The 16,621-nt window shown below is 37.8% G+C and overlaps 1 protein-coding gene across 1 annotated transcript in view; it reads left to right on the top strand.

Moving 5' to 3' along the window:
• Window positions 1–16,621, top strand: part of PLCB1 (phospholipase C beta 1) — a 413,212-nt gene that overhangs the window by 337,033 nt on the left and 59,558 nt on the right. Inside the window, exons 27-31 of the mRNA XM_054383799.1 lie at window positions 2,555–2,735; window positions 4,838–4,914; window positions 5,004–5,093; window positions 7,342–7,399; window positions 8,510–8,596. Coding sequence (XP_054239774.1) covers window positions 2,555–2,735; window positions 4,838–4,914; window positions 5,004–5,093; window positions 7,342–7,399; window positions 8,510–8,596 — 493 coding nt within the window. The remainder of the gene's footprint in view (window positions 1–2,554; window positions 2,736–4,837; window positions 4,915–5,003; window positions 5,094–7,341; window positions 7,400–8,509; window positions 8,597–16,621) is intronic.

Below are 16,621 nucleotides of genomic sequence, written 5' to 3'. Positions count from 1 at the left end.
ATTGTACAGTGCCAGATACTGTTACAATTGAATTTTTATTTTTCTAATTAGTCCAGCATTCTTGTTTTAACATAACTTATCTTTCAAAGTAGTTAGATAAGCACAAAAGTCTTTTAACTTTTACCTCAAATTGATTTAGCTACAGTTCTTAAATATTAAGGCATTGGATGAACATTAAAAAGAAAAATAACAACCAACTTGATACTTTTTGGTAGGAGATCATCATAGGTAAAACCTGCAAGCATGCTCTGGCTGCCAACCTACCTGATAGTGCCTCTAAATGTTAGCAATTGGAACTAGGCCATAACTTCTCCTTATGAAGGAGCTTAAGTCATTGATGCTTGCCTGATGACAGAATGTCATTTGCCTTAAGAGCTTAACACTCATGCATCTATGTTCATCTGTCCTTAACTGTTGCCAGTTTTAAGGCTTCAGGGCTCTATGTTTGATTTTAACAAACTGGTTTAATGACTGGTTGTCAGGTGCATACACAGTGATATTTAATCTGCTGTATTTTCCATCATATGTGTGTGACAGTGTCAGGCAGAGCAATGTCATGTTTCTTTATAGCATAGCCTATTAAAATTCAAGCACAAAATCAAACTGAATAAATAAAATTATTGATTTATGAGAAAAAGGTTTGTTTGGTTTCTTTGTTGTTTTCTTTTTTCTTCTGATCTGACCATAAATCATTCATGATCTCAAGCCATAAAGCTTTACAGTCTATTAAGTGAAGCTGTCACTGTGATTTTGGAGATGTGAAGCTTTATATGAAGTTACATAGAAATCTGAAGGGTAAAAAGAATCAGGATTTGAATTTTTAAAAATCAGGAACACATTTTTAGGGATTTTCAGACTTACAAGTACATATTGTCTGAAGCTGCAGACTTCAAATAGTATACCTCATTGCAAAGGAAAAGGCAATTTTTATAATTTAAAATCATTACTGAATTTTTTTGCAAAGTATAAATCACTGCTTTCTCAGGAGTCTCAGTATCAGATTGCCATAAAAATGTGTTGTCTCTGGTCAGAAGCAATCCATGTTTCATACCAATGTCTGAAACTGGACAAGGATTCAGCAAAGCCATTTTCTATAGGAAGTCTGCAGTATTTATTTATATGTAGGCACAAGTGTTTTGCTGGTGTTCTTCAGAAATTTCTTTGATGATCATGCCCCTTAAAAGACAGTATTTTAGCCAGCATTTAGAAATAGGCCTTATTACTGTTTCACAAAAATACAAGATAAATACCAGGTTTGAAATGTGCAGTGTAATGGCATGACTTTAGTATTCATTAAAATGCTGTCTTCTGGCACTGTGTTTAAGTTACCCTCACGTATCATACTGTACCATTTAACCTCTTAGCAGAATGTTCAAATACAATACAAACACAAGAAATAGAGGCTACTTGGGGTTCGTATCCTCAGACCAATGAAAGCAGCTTCAAATTATTTCAGTTGAAGTAACTATGAGGGACAGCAGCAGCAAACTTGAACCTGGGACAGAAGACAGGCAGCCAGAGCAGCCACTTCTCTACATTGTAATCTCCACAAATTTCTGAGTAGCCAACTTATTTTTCTCACAGTGTCAGCTTTCTCTGTTCAAGATTTTACTGTTTTGTCCATCTCAAGCACTGTTCTGAGGTTTCCCAGGCAACTGATTTAACACTTGAGTACAGCAGTAAACACAGAAGCAGAGCAGAGACACAGCATTTTTTTTTTAAACTTCAGTTTCATGCAGGCTTGAGAGTGATACTGCTTTTGCTGCCTGTATTTTCCTTGAGCAGCTTAGTGTCATCATGTCTCATTTCGCAATGACATCTATCCTTCCCTTTGTCTTCAGAAAGTAAAAAATAAATAAATACATCCAACCTGTTCCTTAATGTTGCATTTTAGCTTCCTTATCAGACTTTTTCTTTGCTTCCATGTGCTGCCTTTCTGAGTTTCACTCCCCACTGGGGTGCTATCTTTCCTTCTAAAGCCAGCAGTCCAAAGAGCACATTCCTCTGTGTGTGCTATGCATGGCATTTCCTGAAGGGGGAAGAAAATACCAAATAAAAGGATTTTCCTACTATTTTAAGCATTTTATAAGTGCAGATGTAAAGTTATGCCCTTAAATTTATTGCTAAGTGTGTGCAAGAATGACTTGGTTTTCAAAATACTTAGCATTCACCGTTTCTGCTGAGGACTGTACAGCTTTGAAGTTCAAGTTACATGTCTGGAAGTGGATAAAAAAGTTGCATGACAGTTTCCATCTGTTTATGGGAAATCTTGGCAGTTGCCTTTATGTCTCATTTATACTAAGTCTGGTTCATAGCACCATGATGACAGTAAAGTGAGGTTGAAACTCAAAATCTATTCCATTAATAAACTGTTAACGGTGGTTTTTTTCCTAAAAAGTTAAAATATTGGACTTAATAGTGCAAAAATCATCTTCTGGCCCTGGATGTGTTGCTGAGAAACTTCTTAATGGGGTACCTAAAACTAATTGCCTTAAAAACATGAGGCAGAGTATGCTCACCTAGTGACATAAACCTTGCTGGTGTGTCTTTGCAGATCTGATACAGGCAGCCCAGACCACAGCTCTTCAACTATTGAGCAGGAATTAGCTGCGCTTGACTCTGAAATGACCCAGAAGCTAGTCGAGCTGAAGGAGAAGCAACAACAGCAGCTGCTAAATCTCCGGCAGGAGCAGTATTACAGTGAGAAGTACCAGAAACGAGAGCACATTAAGTTGGTACGTTTGTTACATTGTCTGTTTTTCTTTAGCAATTTCAAGGTAACGAAAGCATCATGACAATATAAAGTGGGTCTTCCTCTCACTTAAAGTCCATTTCAGAGCTTGATTTCCCTCTGGTCTGCTGCAGCTTCAAGGGGTTGTTGTGCCACTGTTAATAACACTTTTAACACCTTGGAAGGCTTTGGGTAGAAGGCGTAAAGGCAACAGGATTATTACTACTGCTGACAGGGTCCTTACCTCTAGTTACATAAGTCTCAGTTTACTGCAGCTTTTGGGTGAGGTTCCCATTTTCTTCTGCCACTTTTTTAAATGTGCAACACTCAGGGAAGCAGGATTTAGCTGGATAATAAAAATAAATAAGTGAAAATAGATTCAAACATTCTCCAGGGCACAGAGTTGTGCCACACAGTGTTCCTGTTGCAGATAGATGTTTTAAGGGGGTGTAGGACATAGTTTGTATATGGTGAAAAACATTTTGCATCCATAAGTCTCAGCTAGCCTGTGTTTTTACAGCTGGAGTTTGGCTGACAGCTACAGCAGGATCATAGGCCATAAGAGCTGAAACAGAGGAGCTTGAGCAGATGGCAGCTGATGCTGATGGATATTTTCAGGAAGAAAAAAAAAACAGTTTTTAAAGGGTGTTACAGGAATGCAAATTTTCACAACTCCAGGCCATCCTCTCTCACAATTTTATTCTATTCTGTGATGTTGTGCTTCATTACTGTTGGGTGAAGTGATTTGCCTACTCTGCCTTGGCCATCCAAAATGCCATGACCTTGCAGGTCAGAGGTGTAATGTGTGGATATCGCCCATCAAGGTCTTTTCACAAATTCATTTGCATGGATCACAGCAGAGAACTGTGGTACCCACGTGGTGCCCTGTTTATCACCAGCTGTATGTGAATCAGAACTGCTCCAGTTTGTCACAGCAAGAGAGTCCACATTCAAGTAATGGTTGCTGGCTGCATCTCAGATTTTAGATTTTATAAGCACAAACCCTTTTGGACCTGTGTGGTTTGGCTTACGTTGTTAGCTAAGTCATTTTAAGATGAGAAATAACTTTTCTCAAAGCAAATTTACATTTTTGGCATTGTCCAGTTAAGTAATGTCAAGATAAATTCATTTTTAGGCAAAGACCCTTCAGTTTTCCCCCTGATTTGTGTAGGAGTTAATGTCCCAATTAAAATCTGCATTGCAGCTGGGAGATTTTTTCTGTCTTTCTTTGAGAGGAGGGCCTATTGTTGGTATATTTCTTCTTTTATCTAAGGAATGAAAAGCTGGAACACACTAGGAATTATTATACATTCTCTGGTTCATCATCTTCAGAATGATGAACAGAATTAGACTTAAACTAGAGGGAATGATCAAACCAAACCAGTCCCATTTCCCACTTAAATTCACCATTCACTGAACTTTCATGCATGCCATGTCCATGTGTCCTCTCTTGTCAGCATCACTGCCACAATAAGTTTCAGTAGGAATGAGACTGGACCCAGTGCTGCACAGCAGATTGCAAACCAACAATCAGATGTCCACAATTCTGCAATCAAAATGTAGTCTATGCTCATCTATGCTTAGCTTTATTAGCTATCACTCATGAATTTTCAGTGTCCACCTGACCACTCTGAAATCCAAGCTGTTGCAAGTAATAATGCTCAAAGCAAGAGGAATGTTCAGTGCTTGCAGAAAACCTTGAATATACAGTGCCACAGGAATTCAGTTTGTAATTTATATTGTGTAAATTTAGTTTGTGACTGTCTCTGACTTACTATACGCATTTTAATTTCTATCAAAGCTAAAATATGCAAAATGCATTTGGATTTTATATTTAATATTCTGAAACCGTATCACCTTGAAGTACAGAGAAGTAGCAATTTCTGTGTAAGGTGGACATACACTAGTCTGGCTCAATTCTGAAAGTTAAGAATAAATTTACATTGATAAGAATATTTATTTGCTTTTGATCGTTGCCATTTAATCAGGAAATGGTTTGACACTTCCCTGCCTGCTGCAGGCTTTTGAGGGAACTTAAAAGCATGTACAATATTTAGCTGTAACTACCTATGTTTGTTTCTTGGGATTTCTTATGGTTTTTTTTAGCTTATTCAGAAGCTGACAGATGTTGCAGAGGAGTGTCAGAACAGCCAGCTAAAGAAACTGAAAGAAACATGTGAAAAGTAAGGTTCTGTTCCATTTATCATTGATTGCTACTCATTGTAGGCTTTGTTTAGACATTTTGAACTTGCCTTTATTTTTCATGTTCTAGAGAAAAGAAGGAATTGAAGAAAAAAATGGACAAGAAGAGGCAGGAGAAGATCACAGAAGCGAAGTCCAAGGATAAAAATCAAATGGAAGAGTAAGTATATCCCTAGATCCATACCCTTATGCGTCATGAGGAGACAAGATTTTTCACAACTGGAAAAATCAAAGAAAGGTTTCAACCATAAAGAAGGCAGTTTATAGTGAGACTGTAATGCCTCACCAGAATGATGGTTTCCTTCTTTCTTCTGCTGATACTAATGTCATTTCCTAGGACTAATCTAATCTCCTGTTCTGTGAGCACTGAGAGTCTGGGTCTGCTGCAAAGATGGGGACGTGCTTTTGAGTGGCATGACAGAGCGATTCCCCATAATGCTGTTAATCCACACATTCTCTGAGTATGGACAGACTTCTTGTGGCTTTGGTTCCTGCAGCATTTGATTTCACCTTAACTTAGGTTTTTATTTGTGAATTATCTTTTCTTCTTCACTTTGTCAAAGCTCTCCAGAAGAAATGGCAGCAACACACTGGAAGGCTTGCTCTACTTTTGCTATAAACTCCTCTCAGAATCTGTGCTATGTAGTCTCCTCCAGCAACAGCTTTATGCTGTGTGAATCACTTTGATTGGAAGAGAGAGGAGGCTGAGTTTTGGTGAACAGGGACAGGAATATTAATTTCATTTATGCACCACCAGACAATACAAGCTATAGTTGGCAAGCTAATTATATTCTCTTCATAATGGCAGAGTATCTAGATTTGTTTGTCTTTCTTCATTTGTTTTGGCAAGCAACTCAAAAAAGAAAATAGAGCATCTTAATCTTGCATTGTCTGCAGGGATATTCTTGTTACCAGTCCTTAGTAACATTTTAGGACTGTTAGAAATACAGGAGGAACAATTAAAAAAGAAAAATCTAGAATATATGAGTTTCACCAAGTAACAAAGACACGAATATGGTTTCCTACAGGTAGTAAGATTATACAGGTTTTGGAGCCTCTCAAGATAGAACCTGCGTGTTCAGTAACAGTGAGAGAAGGTCATACACAGACAATGAACTGCATCAGATAGTTTAAAAATTGATATTACAGGATTTTAATAAACCTTCTAGAAAAAGAGATAACAAAATGAGAATATTTGGTTATGAAAAAGAAAAGGGAGAAATAAATATTGTTAGAGCTGGTCAGAGAGCATGGAAATCATATTAGAAAAAGTAGTTAGTCATTCTAAAAATGCTATAGCATAAATAATCAATTGCGATAGGAAATTATTTGCTGAGAGCTTAATGAGATGCTAGGGAGAAAGGCTCAGAAAAAGAAAAGTAGGAATTTGGGTTTGTTTTTCTTTTACCCTTTTCTCATTTTTCCCAAGGGCTCTCCTCTGCCAGGCTTTTCAAAGAGCCCTTGGGAAACGCAAGATGGGGTTTGTACTCTGTAAAGGGACAGAGTTTGTCCTCACTGTTACAGTAGGACAGAGAGTTAGCAAGACCTTCTACTGAATTGCATTTGACTCACCCAGGTTAGACTGTTGTTTATTTAAAGCTTTTACACAAATTTGGAAGAGGATATTACACAGATAATACCTTATATTAATTTTTCTCTGCTTAATTTTTCTAATACCTGTATGCACCCAGGGTTTGTGTAACTAGCTAAAACCTAAATCAGATTTTAGGGCCACCTGAACAGTGATTTACTGTTCTTGGCTTGGGTTTTAGAGTACTGTCTGAATATGGTCAATTCAAGTATCCTATCCACAACTTGGTTTTATGTGTTAGTCACTTTGGATCTTACCTTCAGCCTTAGACAAGTGGTTACCTATCTGACAGAGTCACATAAAGTTCAAGTGTTTCCTCCAAGTTCAGCTTCATGTGGTTTACATAGCAAAGCTGGGAGCTGAAGTCAAGTTTCCCCTGCTCTTTGTGGGAACTTTGCTGTTGTCTCTGAGATTTCACCAGCAGTAGCTGCTTCCCAACCAAGACTAATTCTCTGCTATATAATGTGCCACAAAGTGGCAGTGTGCATCTGCTCATGTAGTGTGCCCTCCTAGACTGACATTTCAGCCTTAAGGAACACCATCACCACTTTGAAGGCGTGGCAAGCAGCCTATGAGAAAGGCCTGATGTGGAAGAGGAGGGATTTTGGTATCAGAGGCCATAGGAAAGTCTGAGCCCTTTGTATAATAAAGATACAGCCTGTTATGAAAGGCGCCTTCAGAAAATGGATAAAAATTAAGTAGGCAGATCCCTACATCCAAAATACAGTCTTCCTTATTTTGTAAGGCATTGTGTGGGATTGAAATCTGCTGGTGTGGTCTTACTGACTACCATAACTTGTTGATTGCTTCTTCCCAGAGAGAAGACCGAAATGATCCGATCATATATTCAGGAGGTGGTGCAGTACATAAAACGGGTATGTTGGGCTGTATCTTTATTTTTCTTTTTTGGGGTAAAATGTCAGCTTTCACATTTTAAGTCATATTAAACAGCAGATTATAAGTTTTGGTATAAAGATTCTGTGAGCACCTCTTTTTAACAGGTGCCATGTGCACCTCTGTTCACATTCCAGTTAAAAGAAAACTGGAATTTCAGACAGATCTTTGCTAATTGTTAATCATTGTTTGGGGGATGGTGCTGATAGGGGCAGATTTTAATACAGTTATGATTTAATCTTTAAATATGCTGTATTTATTTATGGAAAATGTACCAATGTTTTTAATTGGCTTGCTGTCTCATGAATGCAGATTGCATAAGGAACTGTGAAAGTCAATAAATGTTTAATTGCAGAGTATATTTTCACCTTAATTACATTTGTACAGATAGTGAAATGCAAAAACCATTCTATGAGCTCTGTAAATACAAGTCAAGTTATTGCATTACAGGTGGTAGCTTTTCTGAAGCTATAGTGGTTTACACTGGGATGAAACTAGGCACTGCAGTGTTCTGATGTATGAAGTCTCCGTGAAACATTGCCAAATTTTCTCTGCATTTCAGTGCAGAGATGCACAGTTCAAATGCTGGCCCATTTTTGCTCAGAGGCCTTGTTTCAGGGAGCAACTTAAAGAATTAGCAAATTAAGCATGCTTAGTTCTTGGAGCCAGACACATGTCAACGTGCTTTATTAAACAAAGCCCAATATTTATCCGCATGTTAATTTAGGACTTTAGGATGCAAATCCTCCTCTTCTGGAAACAGGGTCCACCTCACACACTTGTACAATAAAAACTAAAGCAAAATGGTATGATTTTTTAAAAATGCACTAGAAGTCATTGTACAATAATTCCTTTAGACATTTATGGTTCTAAATCCCATGATTGAAATCTGAGATGCGTTGTCCACACACAACCATTAGAACAGTTGTGTTCAGGGGTGCTTGTGACAATGGTGTATACGTTTATGTGAGAATTATTTGTAGTTTTGATGACAAAGTTTTCATTGTGATGAGTGAAGTATGTGTTGGGGAAGAGGTGGGGAAGTGAGGATGTGCAATCACTGAAAAAAAATCTCTGTTGTTTTCATACAGCTAGAAGATGCTCAGAGTAAAAGACAGGAGAAACTTGTAGAAAAACACAAGGAGATCCGTCAGCAAATACTGGATGAGAAGCCTAAGGTAAAGAGTTTTTGAACATAGTTACACTGCTAAAAAACGTCCTTCGGGAAAGGTGTTCTTACAGCAGGTAGGCTGATGTTTAAACATGAGAAAGTCCATTCTTAGACATTGTCTCTAATATTCACGATGACAAAAAGTCAAGAACCGGCATAATATGGAGCACCACTTGAAATCCAGATCTCAAGTAATGGGGTTTATTTTTCAGTACTCACACTGTTAAAAAGCTGTTGGTGTTAAGTGGTGCTGTTGGTGTAAGTGGTGGTTCTGACCAGCAGAGTGTGCCCTTCACTCCATTGTGCTTCAGCAGTATGAAAACAAAACACAGTTTACAATAAAAAGAAAAAGAGATATCTTTTTAGCATGCTTGCCTTAGATCTTTGTGGCAATTTATGAGGATATGTTTTTGTGGACAACAATGAGCATTTTTTATAGTAATAGTGCTTAATATTCTACACTGCTTACTGGATTTCCTCTGTTTTATTTTGGATGCTTCCATCTACATTTAATTTTCTGAAATACAGTTTTTGATCCTAAAGATTACAGACTGACTCTTGCTCCTAGCAAAGCTGATGGTAGTTTTACCATTGACTTCAGTGGAGAAGTTTCAGAGTCCTCCACTGGTACATGATTTTCCTATAGGAAGACCTAGGTAACTATATAATCAGATTTCTGTACACAGGGAGGCTTGTTTTCAGCAGAGTTCATGTCCGGGTATGATTCTTCACAGCCTATCGTGTCATGTCTGCTTTCATTTTTTCTGCACTTGCTCAAGTGTGTGTTCTAGGTTTTACTTCTTATTTGTTGTCTGTGACAATGGCCCTGAGGTTTCCATGCTTGTGTTACAACTTTGGGCGTCAGCTAACCAGTGCTGTCATGTCTTTTCTGTGAAATACCCAGAGAATACATTAGGCTAAGATCCAAATAGGTAGAAGTTTACAATGGTTTGGAAACATAAATATGTTTGCATTTCTGATTCTCTACTCATCTTTTTAAAACCATGTTTATGAATTAGGTGGAACTTTTTTATGCCTTGGGCATCTGGGTGTAAAGGCCATACATAATATTTTGTTTAATATTTGGTGCCCTGGGATCTTGAGCTTCTCAGGCACGTAAACTAAAAAGACTGCAATTTAAATGGTGAAAATATACATTTCAAAGAATAATCTGCTAATACCTCTAACAATGGTTTTTCACAAATACTTGGGCACTTGATTACTTCTCTTAGACTGTGTCCTCTTTTTTCTTGGTTTTTTTTTTTTTTAATGTATCAATTTACTGAGAAGTAGCATAAAATTTGTTGCTAAAAACTGAAAATTTGTTACTAAGCACTTGGCTGCATTCTGAAAAGTTGTGCTGAACTGGTGCTGTTCCACTTCTTTTTTTCAGCTGTCCCTGTGCCAAGCATTAGGTCATGGCACAGAGCAGCTCCAGATCCCTTGTCTTCCCCTGCATCTGGCCATCAGTTAAAGCACTGTGGTAATTAGCACTCCTCTGACAGTGCTCTCCATTTCTCCTGAGAAAACCCTCTGCAGTAATGTGCCTCGCAGGGCCTGGCTGCAGGATTTTTTTTGCTTTCCCACATACTGAAATGGGCAGACTTCACTGAATTTATGACAGTATGTGCCTCTTGCTGGCATGAGAGTATTTCGGCAAAACGTAGTTACTCATTTTATTAAGTCTTTATGTTTTCCTTCATGGTCATATTTCATATCCATATTTGCTTCCTTAGTGACAGGGCTTATGATATAAAATAGATGAAATTATTTCCCAGTTGAAAACCACCGATGTATTTTATGCAAACAGCAGCATTTCTAGGGGCAGCTTTTTTGACAGGTTGGTCTCTTGTGCTTCGGTATTCAGATGCCTGCTAAAATTTATGCTAGCTGTGTTAAAAGGTGTTTTCTGGCAGTATCAACTCAACCGCTAAATAAAGAGCTCAATACATTTAGAGGGAAAGATTTTTTAGTATTCTTACCAACAGAGACTGATCCATACCGACTGGAGACAGATTTGCCATCATCAGTCACTGTCATTTGGTTGTTTATGACTGACTCACACTTTTCTGTGTTATGACTGTGCACAGAGCTCTACCACAGCCAGGGAGAGGATTGCCAACAGACTGCCACACCAGTGAGTTCTGTTGGGTTTTTTTTTAAGTATGAGTTTGCAGTTTCCTCTGTTGCAGAAGAAATTTGCCTTTAGAGTGCTGACATTTTAGACAACATCTTTTAGAAGACGCATAAACTGGATGCAAATTAGTTCCCTGCACTGGAAGCAGAAGTCTTGCTTTGAGTTTAAAGTGCCATGTTTAGATGAAAATACTTATTAACTCAGGACTGATTTAAACCCTTCTGCTCTGCTTTTCCTTCAGTGATATAATTTCTTTTTAATGTTTGGGTATGAGACAGTTTTGCAGCTTTCATTTGCAGGGCTATTGTATATACAAAAAGCTTTTTTTTTTTTTTTTCCTCACGTAAGAGTTGGGAACTTCCTGAACTGATGCTTTTAGGCAAAAGATTTGAAATAGTTCTTCAGCTTCTTGTGGTCCTGCTGAAGTCAGATTCAGGTATTGGCTTCAATAAGCGGAAATTGTTAGACTGTATATCTGTAGGTAGTGAGGACATGTTTGACAAACCAATCTCTGATGCTGTAGAAACTAGAAATTGAATATTACCATTAAATCTCTGCGTGTGTATGGAAACAGGCCAGCCACTCCCATAGCATGTTTTGAAAAGGAGAGCATCACCTAATTAAGAAGTCAAATACTGACGGACTCTAGGTCAAAAAAATTCTAACTTGGCATTTTAGTGAAAGCACAGTGGAAACAAAAGTTCAAGTGTTCTTCTGCTGCTTTTTCCTAACAGCATTATTACTGAGCAAGGCCATGTATGTTTTCTCTCTCTCTTTTTTTTCCCCATACGTTATCTGCTAGCAGCTTTATTATCAGCAACAGCTTGTATTTTTTTCTCTCCAATGCTATTTCTTTGTCTCCTTCTCTTAGTCACTGATACACATAAGCTTGTCCTGTCCTTATCATCTTCCCCTTGAGCTTCTCTTCTGTGTGCCATGGAGGCTGCTGTAGAAAGACAGCTCTTTACACCACAGTACTGAATTCTGTGCATTAGAGCAGTGTGTGATTTTAGATTCTCTGCTACAGCATATGTTTGGCACTCTGTCTAAGCACAGAGGAGTGCATCGAGGATGGGCATGGTCATTGCATCTCAGTTTCTTTGTCCTTGACAGCTTGCACATCAAAATAAAAACAAATCAAGGGCATTTCCTTTCCCCCTACCCTTGCCTCCAATTTTGTTGTAATTACAAAAATCAATACACATTGAGACATGACAAGAAATTAATTATTTTTCTGAGAATTGACTAGGTTACAGTAAATAGACCAAATCCTCTTCTAATTGAAATCAATTAGACTTTTGTTACTCATGTTTATGCGTCAGAGTTACACTTACATCTCAGTGTAATAGCTGAGACTCCTGTGCTCTTGCAGTCATCTGCTCTCAGCCAATGTAACTGGACTCTTTTGGGTTCAGCGGGCCATATTCATACAGCCTCAACTATCATGAAAGATTTAACTCCTGTGGTTCCTCATTTTGTATGCCATGTTAATGTTTCTGCTCATACCTACTCTGCTGTTCACCACCCCAGCTTATCCAAGGCCTGCCAGGTGGTTTGGCCACCTGCAGAGGTGTGAAAAATGGCACTCTTCAGGGTGAGGCTTTATCTGTGGAAAAATATCCAAGAGGCACCACAAAGTCTAAATAGGCACCACAAGCAAAGCAACCTTTCTTCTAAGTATTGCTTCTCTGTAGTCTGTCAAATACATTAAGAGTATAAAAAATATAAAATTCCTTTTTCTTCTCAGGAAGTAAAACGAAAGCCATTTTAAAAAATTATAACTCACTTCTTGATAATGAAAAATAGAAGTGTGTGATGCATGCTAGCTCACTTTCAAAGAACGTACATTCATGATCTCCCAATTTGACATGGATTATTAATTGCACTTGATGGGAGTCGACACTTCTCCATCCAATCAATAACTAATACTAGCACTGTACCTGAAAAATTTATGGGGACATAAAACAATACATATTCAAATAACAGAACCAATTAACAGGAGACCAATCCTTTCCAGCAGTAAACCTCTCATAACTCAATGTCTTCTTTCCATTATGTAGGGCTGCAAGGGATCGCCATGATCTCTCTTCTTGGAGCTAGCTGCTCTTACAACCAACCACACATCTTGTAAGCATATTAACAGAACAGTGCTGGACAACATCTTAGTCCTTTTAATGTTAGTTACATGAAAATATTTGAAAATCCAATGAATGATTTTGTAGATTTCAGATCGATGCTTTCTGTCTTAAAAACGCTAAAAATATGTTGATCTTTGTGAAAGTTAGAGCTTGTCATGTGTGCTTTAGGTAAGGCTTTGTGGTTGTCTTCATGCAGATAATGTTGAGTTAAATGGAGCAGTTACTGACAAGCAGTCAGCACTGTCACTGCTCTCACTTTAGAAAGAAGTCAAATTCAGCAAATGTATTTTACAGCACTTTTAGATTTTATTTCAGTTAACCTCAGAGCCACTCTATTAGCTCATCTGGAAGAGAGCAGCTCTTAGGAACTTTGATGACTATTCCAGTGTCCTTTCAGCTCACTGCATAATTCACAACAACAATGCACTGTACACCACAATCCCTTTTTTATCCTTTACACCTCGGTAGGAAGCCAAACCGTCTTTTGGGCTAGCTGCACTTAATTCAAACACTTCCAAATTCATTCCAGTACAGTCACAGGCAATTCTTCAAGAATTTTGGAGAAGTTTGGAGGAAAAGGTTATTTCAGTTTACTAAGTTTCATGGGATTTTGCATTGCATGGATTTGGATTGAATGTCGGAAAGTTCCCTTCCTGAAATAAAGTTCAAACTTACTGCTAAAGAAGCATAAAATAACAGAGAGTTGATAGCCAGTGTAGTATTTGAAAAGGTCTTGATTTATTTTCTTCCTGATTATGTAAAAAATACTGCTTTTGTTAGTTCATTGAGTTGAAACTTTTCTGTAGTTTAAAAAGAAATCTCTTTTGAATGTGTTGCTGCTAAGCTAAAAGGACTTACGGCTTTATCTGTCAAGGAAAAAAGAGAGACTTAAGAGGATTGAAATCATTTACTGTTTGGATTTGTACTGTTTGGGGGTTTGTGCTTGTATATTCATCAGAGAGGAACAATAAAATGCTTCTCTACCTCATTCAATGGGCAGCAGCATGGAGAAATTAATGCCATTTTCTTAGCACCAGTTGAGCAACAAATATATCAAAGCAATTTTTTTTTTTTAAATATAAAACAAAATTTTAGATTTAGATTTCCAAATCTGCCTGCAATTTAATCTGACATCTTCCCACTTCTGGATTAGGGCTTGCATTTAAATTGAAGGGTGCAGTTTTCACTGGAGGATCTTGGTGCTTCACTTAGCACCTCTCAGAATCAAGTCCTAAGTGAAAATTAGTCTAATTATCTAATAAGCTTTGAGTATCTTAAGCCCTGATGTTTCTTTAAATGTTTTATTAGTGCAATTGCTAAGCAATTCCCAGTTGCAGAGTATTTTTTTTTTAAACTAGGATTGTCTCTTTTTTTTTTTTTTTCCCATGTTTTTCCCAATGGATAAACACTGCAGAATGCACTTTCAGCCTGTAAATAAAGTAGTAAATAATCTCACTGCCCTCGTTAAAATTAAATAGGTTGACCTTTACTCTATGCCAGTTTTATACCAATAAAACTCCCTTAAATTCCATGAAGTGACTTAACTCATCACTAGTTCTGAGATAAAAGACTTCAGTTCAAATAATAGGATTCTCAAGATTTATTTTGATTAAGATTGTGCTTGCTTGCTTGTTTACATTTTTTCTTTACAAGTCCACATTTTAAATGATTGTATATTTTTTCCAGCAGAATAAATATTACTGTCAGAAGTGGGTATCAGGTCACAAAAGATACATCTAACAATTTGAGATGATATTTATTGTGTTAATTAAATGTCTTCTAGTGTTGATCTTGCCCATATGTTTTGGGAGCACTAACTTTCAAATCAACAGCATAACGTTTCCAGTGTGAAGATACAAAATGATTTTGAAATTAATTTTAATGAATTCTGATATCATTTACTTTAAATAAAAATGTCACAAACCCTTTGTAGGAAGAATGTAAACATAAAGAAATACCTTAGTGAATGGGACCTGAGGAAAAATACGGGAAATTTAGACTGGAGTTTATTGATAGAGGTTGACACTTTCTGTACATGGATCAGTCTACTGGAAGTCAGAGAAAATACTTGGTTTAATCAGGAGCTGCAAAAAAAAGTGGAAAATAAATAATTTGAAAGGGCAACCTTTTTCTTTTTCAGTTTTGCAGTAGTGTAAATCAAAAGGAACATTATGAAGTTAGCACAGTCACTGGTGAGTTAAAGTGATATTAGTGAAGGCAAGAATATGGTCTGTAATGGAGATCATGTGGAAGATAGATTTGATTTGTGAAAGATAGTGAGATTTTTCTGGATAACATGATAATAGATAAGAGCTATGAGGGGGGAGTGAGTTGTGAGTTAAGAAAAGTGATTTCAGAATCCAGCTACCATCTGAGGGCAAAACAGTTTGCAGAAAATTAGGACTTGGTTTGTTTGGGGTTTTTTTTTTAATAAAAGCACAAATTTGAGAATTATTCCTGAAAAAAAAAAAAAGAAACCTTGCTGATTTATTTTTCCCTAATTTGCACAAGTGAATCTGTTCTTTATTCTACACCTGTCAGATAAGCACAGCTTATGTCTTAGCCCACTGTGGTTAATTATTTAATTACCCTTCCTGATACATACAAGAAAAACAAAATCTAAAGCAGAATTTGGGCTACCCTGTGTTCCCAGCTGTTCCCCACTAATGTTCAGCTTCTTGTGATACAGCCCAACACTGAGAGAGGTCCCTACCACTCAGAAATTCCCACTTGGCTGTGGGGAAAGCAAAGTTAACTGTATACCTAAAGTCAGAGGCAATGTCTTCCAAATTCCATCTTTTCCTCACAGCAGCAAATGCAGCTGCACTGTCATGAAGGGACAAACCCCAAAACATGCCGTAATTCAAACAATGAGTTAAGTAAGCATCTGTGAATGTGCAAACCTGGACACTTCCTGGGGCCCAGGTGGTCCAGATAAAGATGTACCACGTGTAATTAACTTTGTAACACACCTGTGAACTGTGTGCACCCCTGGCCATGTTTGGACATGCCCCATCCTATAGCAGGTTTCTTTGTTACCAAAGGGCATTAATTGTCTTTGGACAGTATTTAAACCAGCTGAGTAGGTAGGCAATTTGCCTTGTTCTCACCAAGCAAGCAACAAGAGCCAAATGCTGCCACAGTTGCAGCTGAAGAGTCTGTCCTAACAGGCAAGCCACACCTGGGCCTTGCACCTGGACCAAGGTAACCAACACTCTTATAGGCTGGCAATGGAGCACAAGAGAGAGGCCCCTTAGCCCTCTCTGAGTCAAGGATAAGCTCCAGACCGTGAACTGGACCTCTCATCCCTCTCCATGCCAAGACTTGCTTGAATTATAGTTACAGCATCTGGGAAGGTACCGGACAACGGAGCAAGCTGTGAGTCCCTGGCTCATTTGCTACAGAGTTCCCCTTGTGGGAAACCAAAGATCATGACACCAGAATTTCCAGTTTAAATTGCTGTACTGGAAACTCTCAGATTTGTGCTTGAATCGTTGAATTGTCTTCACATGTGGAATGTATTGCTCACAACCAAATAACAGAACCTGTAAATATACTTTGTGAATGAGTTGCGGCAATGTTTGAAGATACCTCCACCAAAAACATTAAATAGAAAATATAAAAATACATATATTTTATTACATGCACCCAAAATAGTCCAGTCTTGGGACAGTGCAGAGACACCCATTTGAGAGATCTCTCTGGCTTTCACAGAGGCAACCAGCTTTGTGTCCACTAATGGCCACAGCCACCTGGC

This window comes from Indicator indicator, chromosome 9 (genome assembly GCF_027791375.1).
Source record: "Indicator indicator isolate 239-I01 chromosome 9, UM_Iind_1.1, whole genome shotgun sequence".
Taxonomy (NCBI): domain Eukaryota; kingdom Metazoa; phylum Chordata; class Aves; order Piciformes; family Indicatoridae; genus Indicator; species Indicator indicator.
This window is presented reverse-complemented; position numbering and strand designations above follow the sequence as displayed.